This window comes from Amphiura filiformis, chromosome 12 (assembly GCF_039555335.1).
Source record: "Amphiura filiformis chromosome 12, Afil_fr2py, whole genome shotgun sequence".
Classification (NCBI taxonomy): Eukaryota; Metazoa; Echinodermata; class Ophiuroidea; order Amphilepidida; family Amphiuridae; genus Amphiura; species Amphiura filiformis.
This window is the reverse complement of record NC_092639.1, coordinates 55,801,144-55,822,170: the sequence shown is the minus strand read 5'-3', so window position 1 is coordinate 55,822,170 and position 21,027 is coordinate 55,801,144. Positions and strand designations below refer to the sequence as shown.

General features: G+C 35.6%; 1 protein-coding gene across 1 annotated transcript; it reads right to left on the bottom strand.

The window, feature by feature from the left end:
• Nucleotides 1-2,323: 2,323 nt before the first annotated feature.
• LOC140166453 (palmitoyl-protein thioesterase 1-like) lies at nt 2,324-14,459 on the bottom strand. Its single transcript, XM_072189928.1, has 8 exons — nt 14,342-14,459; nt 10,734-10,804; nt 9,867-9,954; nt 9,181-9,195; nt 7,977-8,067; nt 6,950-7,048; nt 5,268-5,339; nt 2,324-4,739 (listed from the first exon to the last, which is right to left on the bottom strand). The coding sequence occupies exons 1-8, from the start codon at nt 14,446-14,448 to the stop codon at nt 4,617-4,619; spliced, it is 666 nt and encodes a 221-aa protein (XP_072046029.1). The 5' UTR covers nt 14,449-14,459; the 3' UTR covers nt 2,324-4,616.
• Nucleotides 14,460-21,027: the final 6,568 nt, after the last annotated feature.

Sequence of the window (21,027 nt, the reverse complement as noted above, 5' to 3'; positions counted from 1 at the left end):
CCAGGCCCGTACGCAGGATTTCATGGGGGGGTGCTGATTTTGAAAAAGTGGACTTTTCTCAAAGGGGGGGAGCGTAAAAACCTGAATTTTTTTGATCGCTACGCTCCCAAATTCTGACATTTTGGGACTTTTGGTATACTTATCCAACTTTGGGGGTTCGTCTTCCGTAAGTTTCCCTTCCTTCTCTTTTCTTCTTCATTATATTCCAGTTTCTTCCCCTTTCTCTCATTCCTTCCCCCTTACATTAAATTACTTCCTTAAGTTTCCATTCCTTCTCTTTCCGTCTTCTTCATAATCAGTTTCTTCCCCTTTTTCTTATTTCTTCCCCCTTCCATTACACTCATTTAAATTACTTCCCCTCAATTATGTTCCTGTCCCCTTCCTTAAATTCCCAGTCCTTCTTCATATTCTTCAATTTCTTCCCCTTTCTTTCACTACTTCCCCCATCCCTCTTGGACTTCCCTTTTGTTTGTTTCATTTCCCTCTTTTATGTTTATTCACGTTTCCTCTTTGTTGCTTTTCCTTCCCTCTTGACCCTTTCTTTCCCCATTCCCTCTTCCTTTTCTCTTCTTTCCTTTCCCCTTTTTTCTTTTTTCCCTTCTTTTCTTTCCCCTTTCCTTTCTCTTTTTTCCCTTCTCCCTCTAAAATTTCCCCCCAGATTTTTCCAGGGTGGGCGAGTCGCCCACCCTGCCCACCCCTAGCTACGCTACTGCCTCCCTGGGGGGTTTTGTATGATCTAGTAGCCTCAAATTAGTTGTCGAGTTATGGTTCAGGGGTGGGACGCTGGAGGGTAAGGGGACAGAATATCCAAAGTGATAGCAATGTTTTACTGTCAGTTAAATTTTTTTATTGTTTTCGAATGAAGTGTCTCAACAACATCACTAGCAACAACAAATCTACAGAGCAATTAATTTAACTGATGAGTCCGGTTGACAATGCGCTTCGGTGTAGCGTAGAAGTTTATTTGTGCTTTCTATTGACTGTCTATCGCCAAGGCCCGCCGTGTACCCACGGCCATGATGAGTGGGTGGAGGGGGAGCACATTTCTGCAGTCCTCTCCGTGTCCAATATTAAATGGAGCGGCACAAGATGCTTAACGCTCATTGCAAATGAGATGGATGATGTTGAACACCCTTGCTGTACTCTTCGTCATTATTTGTACCAATAAAATAAATGTATTTTGGCAACGTATTTTTGATTTACTGGTCTCATCTTGCTAGCAGTCGGTTGGAGTCGGTTGATGGAACTAACCTTTTCCATTTTATCCTTCTTCCTTAAAAAAATATTTGAGCCTACACGTAAAGAACAATTATTCCCAAGCAATCAATATTTAATAGTATTGGGAGTGACCTATAAAGGTCACAGCACTTCTTTTGATAAATTACAAATTGCTGATATTAACGATAATCCTTTGTTTGTAATCTAAAACATTTCATCAGTTGTTGTAAACATGATTCTCCGAATCCGAGATTTTGGGTTCGTAAACTTAACATCATAGGTGACTCGAATCTATTCATCGAAACAAATATAGGCAAAACATATACATAAATCAGAATCAGGGCCGAATTTACCATTGGGCCATGGGCACATTTTGGAGCAAAATATGGCCCTTTACTAGCGAGGAACACCCCCACCTTCGCGTTTCACCTTCATTTAGGGCTAAAATTGATTTTTTTTTCACGCGTTTGGCGCGCAAATGTCCTGTAAATTCGATCAAAATATCTGACTCTAAATGCTAATGCTTCCGCCACTGTCGATCTTTTAGTTGCTCCCCTATTTGCAAACAAAAGCTTGGCCACTTACGTGCACATGCCTTTCTCACGGCGAGTTTAGAGGCCTCTACATTTTGGGCTGGCCCAGGGCCCTCCAAAAAAGTAAACCCGGGCCAGATCAGAATACTCCATGTGCAATTGAACAATTACCATTTCATTTCCTTCTTTTTGTTTCAGACTATAAAAGTTTCGAATATAGTGATAGTTTTATTGTATGGTTGGATTTTGTTACGAAAAGGAATAAAACCAAGCTCAATTACTGAATTACCCCCTTTGGCCAGTTTCATTCCAAGCTGGCCAAGCCCCCCCCCCCCCCGTGGATAAACCAGTTGAAAGAATGTGAAGTTATTATGGAACCTGTTGGTATGTTTCACACCATTTTGCTCTATCAATATGGCATCAACAGGGCACAATAGGAGTGATTAGTGTTTTGTTTTATTCCTTTTTCATAGGAAAACTGGACTATCAAACGTGTGGAATGTAAGTTGTAGATCGCATTACACAATGTACACCAAATGTGATGCAATAAAACAAAGATTTCAAACAGAAAATTCGTGATACAAAATATAATACATTTTATTATATAAAGATTATCCAATTTTATACAATATAAACCTGATTAACCTGATTATATCAGGCATCATTATAGACATTTTAATAAACCAAATACAAAGGAAAATCATCTGGTTTCGCCACGACCACTATGAAACAGTGCTTAACCCCCTTAGAACTCAACTTAAATTTTGGTAGGGGTGTGCGGCACATATCCTACCATTCAATGGGCCCTGTTTAGCAGGTTATGAACAATAGGAGTTACAAATATGTTGCAAAACCTATTGTCATGTGATATAACAGATTTGAACTAAGCCACTATTCATTGTGTATAAATATTAATAATTGCTCCCACAGTCTAATGGTTTATTGGTTTTGACATTGTTTATGACTATTGTTTCAAAATTACTAATAGTTAAAATTCAAAATGTGGATTCTAATGTTCTACCTGGTTTCTTTTCTGTTGGGCTTATTAATATATTGCATACCTAAATTCCTTGTGAAATTAATAATGACATTATTCTATTTAACAATCACATTCCACAAAGACAATATTAAAAGAACACAATGAAGTTTTGTAATTTGCACATTCTAAGCCTGTTGTATACTCCTCTTTCACAGCAGCACATAGTGGTTCTTACCATTGCAACATCCATATCAAAATGATGCACTTATCGGCTGCTAATTGTGTCTCTATTTACATTATTAGTTAGGAATAAATACCAGACTCATCTCAAGTGGAAGTCACTTCAAATCATCCCAAAGTCACATGGTTTAGGAATGTTCTCTTTATTTCTAAACCATGTAACGAGAGGATTATTTGAAGTGACCCCACTTGATATGTCTGGTATGCATTTCTAACTATTATGTAATAAGAGACACATGTAGCAACTGACAAGTGAATCGTTTTGATATGTGGTTTTGATATGGATGTACACATATACTCCGAATGGTGTCTCTCTCGCAGATGTTCCAGTGGGCCCCACAGCATGGTAGCTCATACTTTTGGCGAGCAGCCAATCACAATCGTGTAGCGCTGCAATATCGCAAAGAGCTGCAAAGAAGTTGAACAAAACTCTCAGGGCCAATGGCCAGAAATCCATCCCGGGATGAGAATTTTCTTCACAGGGGTCATAAAAATCTAGCTCTAATTTCATTGCGGCCACAAAATGGAGTATACATCAGACTTAACACATCTATTTTATCTGTTTTTTGGACATTGACAAACTCCAACAAAACCTGAACAAATTGGTAGACCTGATTTTGAGATAAAGGCCTCTTAAAGTGGCATATAAAAATTTGTAAAATGTCTTAAATTGATTCACTATTGTTTTTGAAGGTGATACCCATGCTAATCATCACAAGAGTTCAGATGAAAAAGGTGATATAAAAATATGCCATTTTCACTTTTTCATTAAGGCCACCAACATCTGCCATATAATGCTAGCTTTAAATTCCAATCTTTTGAAACTATGATGGAAAGCAGCATATATCTTTATATATTGGCCTTTATTTCATATTGAGAACAATGTATTATATCAGTTTTTGCACCTGAACTTTTCATTATGTTACAGATCAAAAGTAACCACTTAACTTTTGTTGGTCCCATTCAGCACTATGTAAAAAGAAAAAATTGTTGCTTTATTTCTTAGAATTCCACTTACAGTTTGACACTGACTGACAAATATCAAAAGAATCTTCTATATCGCCAACATGGTACAAAAACATGAGTGTCAATTTCAAGCTTATTTTCAATTTTCACAGGTATATAAAAATCTAATAAAATCTAGGCATGTTACTATGTTCTACATTAATGTGGCGACTCCATTTGAAATCTACACCCACCGTGTGACAGATTAAGGTCATGTCTTCCATAGGGGGTGTATGGATTTCAACTGCAATAACCCAATTCATAACAGCTAGTGAGAAACAGTGAGATCTAGAACTCTAGTTTCCCTGCTTTTTGTTAAAATCTTGCCTACAAAAAGGTTACCCATTGCCCCTCAAAACACCCATCCCAGTGTAATTTCAGTTATCTGGGTCCAAAATATCAAAAACTACCCAATTATAAAAAATTCTATCCCTGCTCGCATCTAAAACAGAAGATTTTTTTGTCTGTTTGTTTTCTCATAAAAGTTATCAATAATGTTACTTGAAAGCTTTATTTGCCAAAATATAGTACAAATCTGTTTTCTTTTATTGCCAAAATATTTTGTTATAGATAGGTACCATCTGAATACATATTTCTTTTGCCAAAAGTCCCATTTACTTTTCATTCTTTTGCATCTTTTTTTAATTGAGATATGGTACAAGGTTCTGCTTAAACCAATCCTCAGTGAATTGAAGATGATCACCTTCTGCTGTCAGGAAAACAAGCTTCTTCTGTGCATCCATCTCCTTCAATCCCAATGTGTCCTGTCAGATGAATAATAGAGGAAATAGCCATGAAAATATTATAATGTAAATCTTTCATCTGCTAACAATACAATAGCACAATTTTCATGATAATTTTCCCAGCAATACGCAATATGGAAGTGATACACTGTACATGCAGATCGGGAGGGTCAAATTCTGGCTGGTAAATTTAAAAACCCTACCCCCCTGACCAAGGATTGGCAAAACGTTTTCTATCCCTTAAGTTGTTACCCTTGATCTAAGCTGCATTTGAGTAGATCAAATTTGAAGCATAGCAATGATGTCATATAGAGCTTGTCATCCCTGAAATGTTTTATACAAATCTTTCAAATGGGGATACCTGAATGGTTGACTCTATTCAAATCTACACCCCCTATGTGGAATATTAAGGTCATGTCTTCAATATTGGGTGTATATAGATTTCAACTTGAATATATCCAGGGCACACATTGTCAGAGCACACAGCAGCCCATCAACAAACTCTGTACAATTATAAAAATGCCAGTTATTTGTATCTTATTTACTTACATTCTTGTAGATGGCACTCTCCTGTAAAGTATTGAGGACCTTGTCCTGACCAGGCTTGTAGAACCCAAACCACTAGAAAACAGAAAGTTGGAAACAATATCAGTATCCCTTTGACGCAGTTGCATTGAGATTAAGAATTTCCTTTCCAATGGCTGACAGTAAAATTATTGTTTAGTTCATGTGATTGATTGGGATTGGCCTTCATTTCCTTGATCTTTATCTTCAATGCTGTTTCTTTCCATCTAGGCCACCATGCATACATAAACTTTTTAGCCTGGTTTGAAACATTTTGTTTGAACCTGATCTAATCAATGAAGCTATGAAAAATCCAGAACTTTAATTTACATTTAAGATAACTACAGAGATAAGTAGTCGCTTGAGTCCAAGGAAGTCAAAAGCAGGGATGAAAGTGCACTTTTGACATAAAGTGTGAACATGACCAAAATGGCCCTAAAACGGCCTGAAAATAAAAGAAATTGCATAAATCTGGACTACAAAAAAGCCTGAATTCAGGCAAAAGCATGAAAACTTGCATCCCTACAAAAAGTGAAATAATTTTGTCAAATTATGAGACACAATTTCATCATTTATTTTCATGTGAGAAAGATAAAAGTTAAAGGTGGCTCTTAAACAAATCTAGCTTATGAAAGTTCTCAGGCATTACAAATAAGGGAATGGGCACAAATACAATTCTCGCTATTCACAATAAGAGGCCGCCAGCAATTTGCGATGTAATCGTGATGTATCATGGGAAAAATTCGACATCAAGTCCGCATAATCTGAATATTACCATGCTATTACATAGGAACACGTGACAATATTTTTAGTTTGTCAATATACGGTATTACACGCAAATCGATAGAGAAGAAATTAATTGTGCACATTTCAAATCACATTATTAAGTATTATTGAGTATCGATTCGCGTGTAACACCTTTATTTTGACAAACTAAAAAAATATTGTCACGTGGTCCTATGTAATAGCATGGTAATATTCGTATTGCGCGGACTTGGATGTCGACCTTTTCCCATGATACATCACGATTACATCGCAAACCACTGGCGGCGCCCTTATTGCGAATAGCGAGAATTAGCAGAAAAGTCTCTGTGACTGCTATCTGAAACTCTTGAGCACTATTCATTTGTTTGGTCAAAAAAAAGGCTACATGCCATAAGCAGGAATTGTTTTAGCCCACTTTTTTTAGCTGCTTTGTTGTAGCCCAATTTTTTTAGCTGCTTTGTTGCTGCTGTCTCCTTTCCAAAATATTGAATATTGTTTTACATGACCCATTCATGCAATAGTTATATTAAAGGCATAATGTATGATTTTGGTCAAATTTTAATTTTGTTATTCTTTGCCAAAAATCATTACAGGGTATTATTAATAACAAATGTCAAGGAGATTTTCTGATACTTTCCAGTTGAAATATAATCAGGTAAAATAAACGAAAACCATTAAGCTGCTGAACTGTGGAGGTCTAAGATGGAATTGGCAAATAAAACTGGGGATCCCCAGTTTTATTATAAAAACTCTAAATTTTACTGTAATTAAAGCATTTCAGGCTTAGACTTTCACATGGTATTTTAGTAAACCATTGGGCATTACAATCATACAAAAATTAGAAATTCAAGAAAAATTGAAGGCTTTTCTCTGAACGCAAATCACACATTATGGATAATTACCTCACTTTCCTTTGGCTGTACTTCTGTGTCTTTTGAGAACATAACCATGACAAATTTGTTAAGCTTCATCAGGTTGGTTTTGTAGCTTGGATTCATTACCTGAAAAAAATATATCAATTTTAATCAGATTATAATTTTGATGTATCACTAACATATGAATACAGTCAGTCTACTCTGAAGTACAAAGTACCGATGCGGATGCACACATTATGCCGAATCTGCAGGAGAGAGGTAGCACTGTGCACTGTTTACGCTCTGTATACGCGCATGTTTTCACTTTGTACTTCAGAGTGGACAAACTGTAGTGGGAATGTTGGCACCCAATTTCATAGCTTGGACTATACTCCCAGTTTTCCCCACCCTCCATCAGAAAAAAAATCCCACTTACTTGTGTAAAATATCCCAAATTTCCATTTTTTTGCTTTGTCCCCCTTACCCTTCTGAAAAAAAATTCCTGTCACCACTGCAAGTTGTTTACATTGTTTAAATCAAATGTGAGCCCTGTGCCATTGCACTGCACATTTTTATGATGGGAAAAAGTAGCTGCTTTTTTATGGTCAAGATAAACTGCTATTGGAAAAAATGAATTTGTACCAGAATTCTTTATTAAACACATAAAACTGTATGTTATCAAAAGGCCAAAAACGGGCTGAAATTAAAAGAAAGTGTGGAAATTTGGACAAAAAAAACACCGAAATCAGGTTTAAACCTGAAAATTTTCATGTCTGTATATATTTACAAAAGGATGCCTAAGGGATTGTTCAATATTTACACCAGCAACCAGGGGGAGTGGGAGTTTTAAGGGGAAATCTGAATTTCAGGGAGGTATTGAGGGGAAATTTTTAGTTGAACCATGAGGGGGAATATTAAGTTTTAAATGGAGAAAAGGAGAAAAACAAGTATGAATCTGAAAATGTTGAGCAGGTACGAGTGGGAAATATGAATTTTTTTATCAAAACTCCACTCCCACCCTGGTGTCAATATTGAACAGTCCCTAAATCTCCGTAATGTTTTACTGAAAACTCACCTTTTCCTGATTGATATCTGCCAAGAAGACACTCTTAGCTCTGTATTCCTCCTCATTCAAAGGATCATGCCAATATTCAGCTTGCACAAGGCTACAATGAAACAAACAATAACAGAAATCATTACATTTGTTACCTGGAGAATTTGACTGTGTCTCACCTCCTTTTTCAACCAAATCGACGGTAATAACTCTTGTAGTGAGGGAGATCAGGCCTCAGGCAAACCTCACTTCCTGGGAACCAAATACCAAACATGGTCATTTTTATGTAACTCATTGACCCATTTGTGTTATATACTGCCTCTAGCTATAATGACATCCTTGTGATCTGGTCAACCCATTGACAGATACAAACCTCAGGTGGGAATTCAATTTTTGATCAATTCTCTCCAGGTAGTGGAACGTAATGTACATTTACGAAACACCTGACAATTCTTGGTGGTTTGTCAATTACATGAATGGATAATACATATCACACAAAAACACCTCAGCGGCAGTTAAGACTGAGACTCAGGTTAAGATTGGATTTAATAAGAACTTCCTTTCTCTTGACCATAAGGCTGACAGTAAAATTATCCACTTGTTTGTTGTGAATGGCCTTCTTTTGGTGTAATTTAATTTGAAACACTTGGTTTGAAATCTTGGAAAATTATAATGAATTGTAGTATATATGGTCAAAACTGCCTATATCAAATTACCAACTATTATGTTATGAAACACAGACTTGACCAAGTCTTCTTAACATTCTTTTTAACATTTTCAATGAATCTTCAACAATTAAAAATTCATGTAAGCTGTACAACTAAATTATTCAATTAATATTATCATAGATAAAAATTCTCACAAATAATTACACAAGGGATCACGGTATGCACTACCTATGACTTGTGCCGGCATGGTGCTTATGATTATACATCGTATATCACCTAGAAAGATATATCAATAAAATGGGATCCACAATTGGTAGGGCAAGCCTGCTGGCTTAGGAAAGCTGACCACTTGCTAAGCTAAGCTAAATCGGGCCTGACACATGAGAGACATAAGCCATGGTTAAGCTATATACCATGTCATAGCTGTAGTAGAGTCTTTTTCCTGTTGATGACTTGGTAAGTTGAAAAGTTAAAAAAAAAAGCTTTTTCTGTGACTTTAGCCCCAGGCCTTGGAACAAGGCTACGTAAAACATTAGAAATATTAAATTGATACTTACAAATCCTGTATGAAACTGGAGACAGGAAATAATCACCATCACATGTGGGAAAACAGAAAGACAATATGGTTTAGATTTCATAATATTGAATTAAAACACTTAAGCAAATAATGAATTGAGATTAAAATACACAAATGTGTGCAGAGAGAGGAAGCTTGTTTGATAAGTTTTTACTTATGTTTTAGTTGCTCTTGATCATAAAAGTAATCACAAAATTACTTATTACAAGTTCAAATCAGGCTCAGAAAAGGTTATGATTTCAAAATCATACTGTAAAACATATCCCACTGTAAAGCATGAAAAGTTATTGTGCATGAAAATTTTGTGAATATCGCGAGTACGATTGATTCTCAAATTTTCATGGACATTTTCATGAATATTTTATCTTCCTATAGGCTCCTAAGGATACATGTATGTACAAATTCATGACAATTTCATGTCACAGAAACATGCATTCTCTCCAAAACAACGGATTTTAATGCTATGAAAATATCATCCTTTACAAAAATGTACAGAAGCTCTTTATGCAAAGTAATTTTGAAGTAAAAAGGAAAAGCATACAAATGTAGCACACAACTTTCAGGTCAAATGTTTCTGAAAAAAAAAACCTTTTGTTTCTTTTTGCCTGAACTTGGTATACTATCCCCCCAAAACTTGTTTGATTGTATTAATGTATATTACTATACCTTTCATAGGCTCCCAGGTTGAGCAGTTTTCTGACCATTTCACATAGAGTGTAATTGGCTCCAGGACACTTGGGAAATCCAAATACACCTGTAAGTGTTAAAGAAATAGATGGGAAGAATGCAACAGGTGATTGAAGGAGAATGGTCTGAATTCATCACATGCTTAATGCTATTCCAAACTTGGTTGAATGATCTGGAACCCTATAGAGATTCATGACGACATTGCAATCCTTTTTTGATTAGATTTGCAAGTAGGCTACAGTCAAAGTTGTGCCTTTAGGTCTTAAAATATAGTGTAAATATAAATTAATTCACATGCTTTACGTACTTGGGCTTACAAAACTTAAATATATTTAATAATCCCCATTAACATAAATAGTCACTCGATAGTCGTTTCACAGTGCTCAATACCAATTTTTAACAACAACAACAGAGCAATGCTGAATATTATTTAGCCAAAATTGTTTTATTAATAATCCCCATTAAATATTATTACAAAATATCGATGAGAAAATTGTAGTCTTATAAAAAAAACTTTACAGCAACATTTTTATAATTTTGCAAAACATTTTGTCCTTACTTAAATAATATTATGTTAAAATGTTTTGCAGTAAGTGTTCAAAAATGTTTTTTTAATGTTATTAAAATGTTTTATACCCTTACCCTATAACCCTTGTATATAACCCAACATTTTGTGTTTGTTGGTAATTTATAAACAACTACATAAATTTCAAACCTCACTTATATCATGAACAAACAGATTCAACTAAGAAAAAGTCTTGCAATTTTTGTGTAATTAGAAGAATAGTATAATCAATTGACTATGCAATATATGATGCATGCATCAATGGTTTTCATTCAATATACCTTGGTGTTGTCCGCCCACTGACAGCAAGTTGTGCATTGGTGGGGATGGGCAGCGCTGTGCCACAGCACGTCTGAAAATAGAAACAAACACAAGAAATATTAAAGGGGCACTAAACCGCATCATAAAAAATTTATTTCAAAAATGTTTAAAGCCACCCATTGCTAATTCCTCATTTAACAGGACGAAAGTAACATGAGTAGGTGTAAATTTCACCTAGAATACATGAATAGTCTTACAATTAGGGCCTGAGTTCCCTGAGGCCACCCATATACCCTACAATAGGCTAAAGAGTAGGACTACAACTGGTCAGTTAGGCTGCCACTTCCACATCTATTTTTTTCCCTTTCAAGTATTCGCTTTAAAAAATTGATGACGGTTTTGTACTTGATAAGGGTTTATTATAATGCATACAAGCTACATGACAGGTGTCAGCTTCATAAAAAGTCTCATCATAATAGGAAATTTGAAAAATAAGCAATATACAAATGCGGTCAATTAATTTGTATCTCTCGACATCCTGACACAAAATGAAATTCTCTTTTTCTATTTAGTATTATCATGAAAGATAAACCATGAAGTTTTATAGTATGGTAGGCCTACTACTAGAGACCAAAGTATTTAATTGCTAGAATGTGTTTAATATATTTCCAGAACGAACAAATCAAGCAAAATGTTTTATCCACTTTTATGTTTGATTTGAAGCTTTGCCTTTTGTGATTGAATCAGAATGAAGTAAAACAAAGTGAGTAATATGTATATGACAGGGTTCGAGGTTTGAGTACGGTTTTACTGCCAAAATGGGGGAAAAATGAAGTTCATGTTATCATAACATTATACATGTTTTCTGGACTAGAATTTTGTGCTGAGTCCATTTCTGAAGTTTTTAATACACAGGGTATCACCATTTTAAAGATATGTAACAAATTCTAAGCGCATGTTGTTTTTACTGAAGAATCCTGGGAGTCTACTTGGAACACAACTGTATTTTAAAAAAGTTACAGAGCATTATTACTTCAGTTAAGTTGTTTTGAATCTATAAATATGTTAAACAAACTATAAAGACTGCTTAAACACTGTTCTCATGTATGAAAATGAAATGATGTTGGTACTGAGGCCCTGTATTCCTATATATTTAGTAAACATATAGCGGTCAGGTTTGGTGTCAAGACAATAAATCTATTGATGTCTAAACTCATAAAGAAATGATGTTCTTAAAGTGTTAATGTATAACTGATTCCCTTTACACAATCTTAAAATGTTTATACTGAAGCATAGCACTTTATTCACCCCTGACATCAGAAATGGCTTGTTGATAGCGCAACTGAATATTGTGTGATCTAGCAGCCCTGCATCAACTTTTTTTTTGATAAATGGTTGATGTGATGAGCTGGTACAGAACTAAAATTCTCTTCACCATACCACTTGACTATTACTTGATTCTGATTCAGTTTTCTCAGGATATAGAACTTCAGATAGATGTTCAGGTACATCAGTTGGGGAAATGACTTTAGCTGGATACCAGTAGCAACCATGCTTTGCCCATACTACATCTCCCGGTGTGAAAGATTCTTCATCATCGGTGGTCGTATTATCATCAGATCATCCCTTTATAATTACATATTTGAGGGCACAACATGAAAGGCTAGGCATTGACTGCTCTTCCTGGAATAACTTTTATGGGTGTGACCTTTGGGTTTAAGGGGTTGATACATCAGAAAAATGGCGTGAACCTCAAAATGGGGCAAAATCTGAGTCGTAAAAAAATTATTTTGAAAAAAAGTATACATGGCATCATTCCACAAATCTAATCGATTGTGGGGATTGGTAGAGTGCACAATCGATCAACTTTTCAGAGCTGTACCTCCATAAGTTTTTCCGAAATATTTTTTACAATTTGCCATATTTTTTTCACGCTTAGGGGTATGGGTAACATTTTTGCAATTTTCTTCAATTTCTCTTTTTTAAGGAAGTTAAAATTATTATCAGTGTGTGGCAAATTGAAATATCATTAAAATGAGGGGTTAATGAGGTCTCTAGCCTCTTTAGATCAAATTTTATGGCGAAACTAAGATACAAATCTCTCGAAAATGACCTTTTTTGGGCTTCGTTTTTTCACTTTCAAGTTCAACTTTATCCGGGTATGGTATACAAAGTAAGCGATGAAATCAATTAAAAACAGTTTTATTTGAACAAATAAACCATCAGGTAATACAAAATAACAGAGAAAGACAACATTTATCTATATAGTAGAAAATATTAGGGATTCAAAATTAATGGTGAATTTTTTTTCACCTAAAACTGGTCATTTTCAGTAAAAAATGGCCATAAATCCATGTATAACCCAAAAACGACTTAAGATACAGTATTCTAAGTTAGAAAAATTGAAAATTCAGACATTTTTACCTTAGAATTACTATATATGCTCATTTTTAGAAGTATTCTTCACACCTAAATATTTTTTTCACACATTTGGCAGTGAAACCTGACTCAAACCTCGAACCCTGTCATATACAAGATGAAATATGAACTTTACATAACAGGAAACTTTGGTTCCTGTCTAACAATGCGCTATTCCAGTTGAAATCCATACCCCTACATTTATATGGAAGTCAGATCATGACCTCTTCCACACTTGGAGTTTGAATTTCAAAATGGAGTCCCATTCAGGTAACTCCATTAAAATCTTCACCAACTGTGTGGGAGATTAAGGTCATCATGTCTTCAATGGGGACATGGATTTAAACTGGAATAGCCCATTCAACAGTTGCATGTGAGAAGGTCATAAGTCCTTTGTTTTTATGCACTGAATAGTGTACTGTAGGAGTGGAAATGTAGGAGTGTACTGTAGGAGTGGAAATGTAGGAGTGTACTGTAGGAGTGGAAATGTAGGAGTGTACTGTAGGAGTGGAAATGTTTGAGTGTACTGCAGGAGTGGAAATGTTTTGCATGATTAATTTTTCACGCTTTGCTAATTTTGAATTTGTCATGAGTTTTTAAATTTACAATTGTAAGCTTCCTTATATTGACCTAGATACACAAAAATAATATAAACATCTCAAAAAAAGTAATTACCACCTTTAAATAATGGCCATCATTCAAAAACAGGCTATTGTGTTACAAATCTGTAAAATGCGTTGGAAGCAGAATTTATTTTGACATTTTGACACCTCATTTGTAGCAATTGACTAAATATTGACATCACAGCATACATTTAAATCAATGTAACCCAAGATTTGAAAGTTGCAGTAAATTCTATTGATTTGTATTCAGTACATTGTTGTAAGGGCAACTTTCAAATCTGGACCTCACTACATTAAATTGACCGGTGTTTTATTGTTTTCTGGACTATCATATCAAATGAGGTGTCAAAGTGCGCAGAAATAAATTCTGCTTCCAATGCATTTTACAGATTTGTAATACAATAGCCTGTTTTTGAATAATGGCAATTATTTAAAGGGGGTAATTACTTTTTTCGAGATGTTTATTTGTGTTAAAGTCATGTAGCTGCATGCAATAATTAGGTCCTCTCTGTTTCATGGTAGCTGCTTGCAATACAAAAAGTGTGGAAATAAATGACGTATGACCTTGATGGTGCATGGTAACTCACAGAAACTGTCCTCCTTGAGAGAATCCCATAGAATTGTATCCTCCTTGTAGCTTGGGATCTTTACTGATCTTGTCACATGCCATATCTATCTGTTTGTTGACATTCATCAGAAACCCATTGGCAGAAAAAAAAAAAAAAAAAGCAAATAGAGTTTCCAAGATGAAAATCCTGAATCTAAACATTGACATTTTTTATATTTATACTTGTTATAAATGTATTAAAAAATTGGCAGTCGTCAGGGAGTCTTTCGTGCGCTCTCAACAAAGACCTTCTGTGCTCCCAGTAACACCATTATGTGGCTTGACCATTTCACCCTTGATGACCTTTATCAATTTTATGTAGAAGAACATTAAGCCTTGAAAAACCTGTCCCTAAATTCCCTGGAAGGTGCAACAGGTTTTCCACAAAATTATCAATATTTCACATTTTTCTTTATTTGAGGAAACAAAATTTCCCTCCAAATGCTACATTTCCCTAGAGTCCACATTTTTTCCAGGCATGAAGAATTACATGGCAATATATTTTCAATTACTGTTCAATGTTTTGAAACCTTGTATTAAAAATAAAATTTCGCTACTATACCGCTCCGAAATCCGATCACTTGAATCAGCCCATAATCCTCAATAAATGATTTTAAGAACAAGAAAGGATCTGACTCCTTGTCTGACTTATTATTAGTGTGACCAGGTATTCTGAAGACAGTGCGGATTGGCCACACGCCCACGCCACATCAACAAGTTTGCCTTAGACACTTGCTACCAAGATAAATTCCGCCACAATATGAGACATTGTAGTGGGGGGATGGTTGCCTGACTTGCCTCATAAGTTAGCTCAGTAAAAAGCTCTACTTTGCTCGTCTGTCTGCACCCCATGGCGTCATGGAACCAAAATGTTCTGTTGCTGTGTAAACCCAATGAAGATGAAGATGAAGACTTGATTTTTTCCCTTTTTTAGAAAAGCTATCCTAAACCAACATAATACTACAGTTCTTTTATTTTTCACAGTCCTACCTCAATGATATTATTGCCAATCTGCAAAGATAAAACATAGATGCCTGGGACTTGCTCTTCAACCATCTTCTGAATTCGCCCCAAACTAAGAGGGTTACAGCAACTATCACCTGCAACAGTGTACATAAAAAAGTCACAATACAGTATTTAGTCAATGCAAATTATATGTGACACGTTCTGGTCCATGGGGGGGTGCAAAGGCGTCAAATTTGAAATTGAGAAAAGACAAAAATATGGAGTAAAAAAATAATAAAATACAAAAAAAACAAACAAATAAAATGCTTGAAGTCTAACCATGAATTTGCTCACCAATAGCTTCACATTCGAGGTTAGAGACCATTGCATTCAAAATCTAGTCGGATTCGCTGAAGCATGACCCCATGTAAAGCAATGGAAGTTTAGAAGTAAACACAGCTAATCACAATGCATGATCGCATCAAATATGTTGCTAAAATTGCACTTCAACCAAATTTTGGACTGTTCAATCCAGATTGGACTACTGCAACTCTCTGCTTATTAACATCACAGCCAAAGACATACAGAAGCTTCAAAAGATCCAGAACCGCTCTGCACGTCTCATTTTCCGGGCAAGCAGGCGTGAGAACACTTCTCCTCTGATTCAAGAGCTGCACTGGTTGCCAGTCAAACAGCGAATCATCTTTAAGACCCTTCTGCTTGCTTACAAGTGCCTGCACAATCAAGCCCCATTTACCTCACTGAACTCCTTCACATTTACATTCCGTCTGTCAACCTACGTTCCGGGCACGACCAACCTCGCCTTGTTGTCAACAGAACTTTCACTACTCAAGGGGATCGCGCTTTCACACATGCTGCCCCAATGTTATGGAACACTTTACCAAATGTCATCAGAAACTCTATCACAGTTGCTTCTTTCAAGAGCCAAACAAAAACTCATTTATTCCCGGACTAATTCTTCCCCCATGTTTCATGCTGCTTTGTTTATTTTGTTTAAATTAGTAATGTAAGATGTGTAGTTTAAGATATTTTTTTTCTGTAAAGCGCCGAGGTCGTGTTTTGCTCATGTTACGGCGCTATATAAAAGCTGCTTGTTGTTGTTGTTGTTGTTGTTCAAAATAGGCAAATTTTACTCAAAAGATACAGTTGACTCTTGACTCATCAAAATAACTTTCATCCAAATTTCAACATTGACGGAATAAATAACATCCATTGCAAAAAATGTCAATGCAGTGACCAAAAAACGATAGCATTGAAAGCATTGAGTTCTCGAGTCATAATACAATACTTCAGAACTTCAGAACTATAGGGGCTGTGCAATAATTATGAGCCCTGGGGAGGATAAAATTGAGGGGGAGAAATTTTGGCGAGCCAAAAGGGGGGGGGGCAAGCAATTTTTGGCAAGCCGAGAAGGGGGGCAACATATGTAGATAGACCATTTAAGGTTCCTGCAAATTTGGCAAATGTTCAAGGGGGGGGGGGGCAAAGCTTTTTTGGCGGGCCGAGAGGGGGAAGGGGCAAGCAATTTTTGGGTAGCCGTTTGGAAATTTTACCCCCCTCCCCCCTGGAGGGCTCATAATTATTGCACAGCCCCAAATATTGCAAGATTTGAACAGAGAAACACCCGATATAGCTAGATATTGTGCATTTATTCTCGGCTTTTGGCATTAAGGACCTACTCACGATATGCAGGGCACATTTTGTCAGCATCGATCCATGCATGTTTTAGTAATTGCGAGTCTCAAGATTTGTATGTCAGTGGACCTGTGTAACGTTTGAAATTTTGCAAATTGAGTTCGGGTCCTTTTTTTCTGTTTAGGTAATGATTAAAATAGTGTAAAAATGGTGCACCAAATGGCTTCAATTGGACTTTCATTTTGCAAAATTTTCCTTCTCAGGGAGAAACACCTCCCTCAGACACCACCTGCGTAGTGGATAATCAAGTGGCCATTTTTGCTTCTGCTTTCGACATTTGCCAATTTAGGCCCTATGTTTAACACAATTTATAGGCCAACAATAATAGGGATTTTGAGGAATGACAAAGTTGTTGTTGGAAACTTTGATGTTTATTTCAACTCTTGATGTAGGATCTTAAGGTGAGTGAATTTGTGAAGAGGTTTTCTTGTTTGAGCGATAGTAGGATATGGGGACGTCCGGACGTACATGTAGGCTAAAATAGTACTTTGACCTGCTCTGATGTCTCAATTCAGTCTGTCTTGTTTCGTAATGCTTACCACAGACAGCAAATACTGTGTATTTACTGTGTGGAACCAGATACAAAAGTACAGGCAAAATTGATTTTCGGCTAAAAATTTGGAATATTAAATTTTACAAGAGTGAGATGAAAATCATTGATTTTACTGTAGAAACCAATGGTGGGCTTCACACCCCCACATGGTCATCATTGACAGCCGGTCCTACCCCCAGGTAAGGTGCTGGGGTAAAAATCTTATCACTAAAATGAGCACAAAGGATGGATCTACGATTACCTAAAGGTCGTTTGGGCGTAACGTAAACATGTTTTTTTTATGATGGATAAAAATCTTAGGGGGGATAACAACCCCCTCCTTCGTAGTTCTTAAAGGTAATAATTATAGTAATTAACTCAACTTTAAAAAATGCCTGGCCCCCATGGAGCTGGAGCAGATTGCATCATATATTAACTAATTCTTTTATTATTTTGTTTTTAACATGTTTTTATACATTAGGTTTCTCAAAAAAAACTTGGAAGGAATATCAATCATAATTCATTATACATTTATTTATTTACTTATTTATTCTAAAAAGGTATTTAAAACCATATTCATACAGGGTTACCCTTCAGATTACAGGGCCCTGTGTCATAATAATATGCAATTGGTAGAATATAAAAAAGAAAACCAAACCATGCAAACACAAATGCTTACTTAGAGTTAGAAGCATCATCATCATTCAGGGTTCATACCGGTAAATCCGCCTGTGAAGCGGTTTCCAGCAAAAGTTTATCACACCTATAATAGTCCCATTGCATAAAAATTGTGCAAAATTGGTATAATATTAACAATTTTAGTGTTGAAAATCGTGTTTTGCTAGAACTTGTGAATGTGATCTCTACTAATTTGAACAGAAAACGCGAAAATTTGAGTGATGTTTACGATGATGAGCGCATGAACACACGAGGTCAAAAGCGGTTAGCAGTCGGACGTAAACACGGGAAAATCAGGCCTTTTTATATAGCGCTATTTTTCTCAAAAAGTAGACCTAATAATATGTTGTGTCATTTTCAGATGTGTTATGCAGAATTTTGTTCTTTGGCATTTTGTGATCCACAGCATCATCCCCACTTTTCTCAAAAAAAGTTGAGATTTTTATATCACTGGAAACCTCGGACTACATAATGTTTATTTGCAAAATAGTTCTTGCAGATTAATTCGTTTAGCAAAGATATCGTGAAATTTTAATTTCGTTCTGGTATACCAGAACGAAATTAAGACACATTGTCTATAGCAGTGTAATACACATAATCATGCATAACTCGCAAACGCAAAATCGGAATCAACTGAAATTTTGGGAATAAGCTTTTTTCGTGGATATCTACTGAAAAATGTCATAAAAAGAGGATGATAGGTTCACGAAATACTTCTTTAAGATGATATCAAATATATATTTCAAAGTAAGACATAATTAGGGGTTCATTCATATATTTTCATGACTAAACGATTGTTTATGCCCGAGGGCTTTAGCCCGAGGGCATAAACAACGCTTAGTCATGAAAATATATGAATGAACCCCGCTCATACATATAACATTCTGCTTGCTGTTATTTCCTCCAAAACTAAAAATACCATCATTTTAAACTAAAACTACCAGTTCCTTATCATTTTTAACAGTTTCTCCATCGCTAATTGTAAGAAAACGTTTTCTTGCTCAGTCCATCGTGCTTGGACGCTGCAACATCGCGTACATCACTCGCGCTTTGCGTAAATAGCTCGCGAACATAGACGCGTAATATCCTACTCGCGAGCGTCCATCAGTTCTCGCGCGGCTTGTATGCCGCGTGTCTTAAGTTGGGAACCTTTTGCGTGACACGGACAAAATTCAAGAAATTTACGCCTTTTTTGATTCAAATGTTTGCTTCGCAAGAACTAAACATCTCACCCTATTAAAAGTATACATATTTTTGAAGCTTTTGCTCCAAGGAATTAAAAAATGACATTATTTTCTTGATAGGGGTAAGGGTTAAGAAGTTACAAGTACAAATATCGGTGATTTTTCCATAAAAAAGTGTATGACTCAAAAAATTAGGTCCACTGATGAGATACATCCTAGAGTAAAATCTATGCCAGAATTGGATTATTCAAGGCAAGAGCATTTTAAATATGTATAGTTTTACAGGTATCCCTATAACGGTAATTGTGATACATGAGGATGAAAATTACCTTCATAAAATTTGCTGTAAAAATCGTCACATTGTTATTTGTGTAGGAAAATCATGTCCAGAGTGCTTTCTGGTTATACACACATGCTCTCTAAACATCAAAAATACAAGTTATATAACTATGAGCCTGTCTAACATGCTTTAATCCTCAGTTTTTACCCATCTTGTTTATCCTACTATCCTGAATCAAAGCGCAGTCACGATAATGAACACAAAATGTCTTCATGGTCTGCATTTTGAAGAACACACTAATTTGCTTTTTTCTTGCTCTGTGAAAGGTCCGTCAATACCAACATAATATTGTAGTCTACATGTATTTTGCTTTTGTACAATGGCTGTCTTTCATCTACTTTCAAACACCCTTCTCTTGTAGTCACTTGATAATTATGAGTGAAATTCCAAAGCCGTGGAGTTGCTGCTTCCTGGCTTGATCTGCAATCGACATTTTTAATGTATGATTATAGTCAGAATGAACAAAAGCTACTTCATTGACTGTAATAATGCCTTCTGATGCAACTTTTAAACAAGTGGTAATCATATGAATCACTTGATGGTTTAATGGCTATTACTGATCCTTGGCAATAATGTTTGCCATTTCTTCAGTTTCAATGACACTTTTTTGTTGGTGCTTTAGATGTAGAAGACTTTTGATCTTTGCTGGTGTCTGATTAGAACTGCAAACCTTATAAGCATGAAAATCAGTTTATAAACATGCCATACAATAACATGACGGCTCTCTGACATTCAGTTTTCCATCACAGTTAACAAATGCTACAGAGCGCAGCTTCTGAGTGTTTGAAACTGTTATGGGCCATTACTTAAAGTTCTTGACACTGTGTCAACTCTGTTCTTGACTTAGATTATGATAATTAAATTATCAGTTACATTTTATGTTGCATTTTATTTTTAATATTATTAATTGCTTTTAAAACAATAACAGCATAAATGAGAGGGGGTATAATGTTTGACCTGTAGGACAATGTAGTTTTTCAAAGTAGTTCATGAATACAATTTCTAATGATCAGACTCGTTTTTGATGGCAAAATTATTTTAGCCTTTGCTAATTTACAACTCGTTAAGTGTCATTAATCTAATAATTTAGAACATTACAGGCCAACAATTTGTTTAATTCTTTATTAATTACTTGCTTCTAAAATACAGCATTAATGAGGGGTGGATATTTGACTTCTATCACAGTGGTTCAAACTCCCAACACAATTTCTAAATGTCAGAGCTTTTGTTGCATCATCGTTTTACTCTTAATTAGCAGCTCGTTAAGTGTC

Excerpts from the sequence above, each read along its gene's own strand:
- LOC140166453 (XM_072189928.1), bottom strand. The coding sequence starts at position 14,448 with ATGAATGTCAACAAACAGATAGATATGGCATGTGACAAGATCAGTAAA. Across the intron at positions 10,805-14,341 it reads TCTCAAGGAGGACAGTTTCT|ACGTGCTGTGGCACAGCGCT; the intron begins GTGAGTTACCAT and ends TTCTATTTTCAG. Across the intron at positions 4,740-5,267 it reads AGAGTGCCATCTACAAGAAT|GACACATTGGGATTGAAGGA; the intron begins GTAAGTAAATAA and ends TTCATCTGACAG.